Source organism: Numida meleagris, unplaced genomic scaffold, assembly GCF_002078875.1.
Source record: "Numida meleagris isolate 19003 breed g44 Domestic line unplaced genomic scaffold, NumMel1.0 unplaced_Scaffold540, whole genome shotgun sequence".
Taxonomy (NCBI): Eukaryota; Metazoa; Chordata; class Aves; order Galliformes; family Numididae; genus Numida; species Numida meleagris.
Genome location: NW_018364756.1, coordinates 34,438 through 36,039, shown reverse-complemented (window position 1 = coordinate 36,039; position 1,602 = coordinate 34,438). Strand labels below are relative to the sequence as shown.

The 1,602-nt window shown below is 66.3% G+C and overlaps 1 protein-coding gene across 1 annotated transcript in view; it reads right to left on the bottom strand.

Moving 5' to 3' along the window:
* Nucleotides 1-34: 34 nt before the first annotated feature.
* The window catches only part of LOC110391838 (RUN domain-containing protein 3A-like), a gene marked incomplete at its 3' end in the record, with an annotated part of 6,097 nt that continues 4,529 nt past the window's right edge, over nt 35-1,602 (bottom strand). Inside the window, exons 2-5 of the mRNA XM_021383787.1 lie at nt 1,432-1,597; nt 592-749; nt 235-372; nt 35-159 (exon numbers count right to left, since the gene is read on the bottom strand). Coding sequence (XP_021239462.1) covers nt 35-159; nt 235-372; nt 592-749; nt 1,432-1,597 — 587 coding nt within the window. The remainder of the gene's footprint in view (nt 160-234; nt 373-591; nt 750-1,431; nt 1,598-1,602) is intronic.

Genomic DNA, 1,602 nt, shown 5'->3' with positions numbered 1-1,602 from the left:
ACGGGGCCCGTGGGTGGGGGGCCCCATGCAGCACCCCATGGGGGGGTCTTACCCAAGGGCCCCCAGGGCTCGCCTTCGCGCTTGCCCTCGCCCAGGCGCTGGGAGTCGGAGCTGAGGCTGTTCTCGGCCGAGAGCTGGTCGGTGCTCACGAAGCTGTGCCTGCAGAGGGACGGCGCTCAGTCCCCCCCCCGGGGCCGATGGGGCGCGGGTCAGCGGCTCTGCTCCCCCCGTTACCTCCTGTACAGCTTGCTGTCCGAGCCGCTCTCGTTGCCGTTGAGCGTCCCCAGCGAGGGCCACTGGTTCACCAGGGGCGTCACCATCTCCTTGGACAGCTGCGCCAGCTGCGGGTTCTCGCAGGGGATCAGCCCCGTCCTGCGGCACACAACGGGGCTCAGCGTGGGGGGGGGCGGTGGGCAAGGGGGGCCCACAACCCGCTGTGTCCCACGGGTGGGTGGGGCGCTGGGGGGACAGCGTGTCCTCTGGACACACGCAGCACTGGGGGCCCATCGCATCTCCCAGGGCACGCGGAGCACCCGGCACCCACCACCCATAGCAGCGTGCGGTGCGGGACGGGGACGGGAGCCCACTCACAGCTGCTCCTGCAGCTCCAGGATGACGCCCTCCAGCTCCCTCTTCTCCAGCTGGTTCTGCACCACCGCCTCCTCCAGCCGCAGCTTCAGCCGCTTGTTCTCCGCCTCCAGGTCCTTCAGCTGCGACTCCCGCAGCCGCACCAGCTCCTCCAGGTACCCCTGCGAGGCCTCCATCAGCAGGGCCACCCAGCGCGGGATGACGGGGACAGGGCTGGCTCAGCATCCCCTCAGACACCGCAGGGATGTGGGCAGCAGCAAGCCGCACATGGGGTGTTCAGGGCCATAAGGGTTGGTACCCATGTGGCCCCATCCCAGGTACCAATGGGATGCAGGAGTCAGCACAGGATGCTCAAAGCTGGAGCATCCCCTAAGGGTCACTATCCAGCTTCCACCAGGACGTGGGATGTTCAGAGCTGGAGCATCCCAAAAGGGTCACCATGCGTGTGGCCTCATCCCAAGGACCAATAGGATCCAGGAGACAGTACAGGATGCTGAGAGCTGGAGCATCCCATAAGGGTCGGTGACCGGGTGGCCTCATCCCAGCTACCACCAGGATGTGGGACGTTCAGGGCTGGAGCATCCCACTAGGGCTGGTACCCAGGTGACTCTGTCCCGGGTACCAATGGGATGCAGGAGGAAGCTCAGGACTGGAGCATCCCAGAACAGTTGGTCCACATGTGGCCCCATCCCAAGGACCATCAGGACATGGGATGTTCAGAGCTGGAGCATCCCATAATGGGCAGAACCCAGGTGCCCCCACCCCTGGGCGCAGGAGGCAACACGGGATGCCCAGAGAGCACCCCATGGGGGTCAGCACCCGGTGCCCCCCCCAGCCCGGTACCTTTTGGGCGTAAACGATGCGGAACTTCTGCTCCATCTTGCGCCACTTGTTGTACCAGCTGTCCTCGTCGGTGACCAGCGGCAGGTAGGGGTGCTCGGGGGAGCTGTCCTCGCTGGTGCTGCTCCCCATGCTGCCCCGCTCCTCCTCCTCGCTCAGGTAGTCATAGCTGGG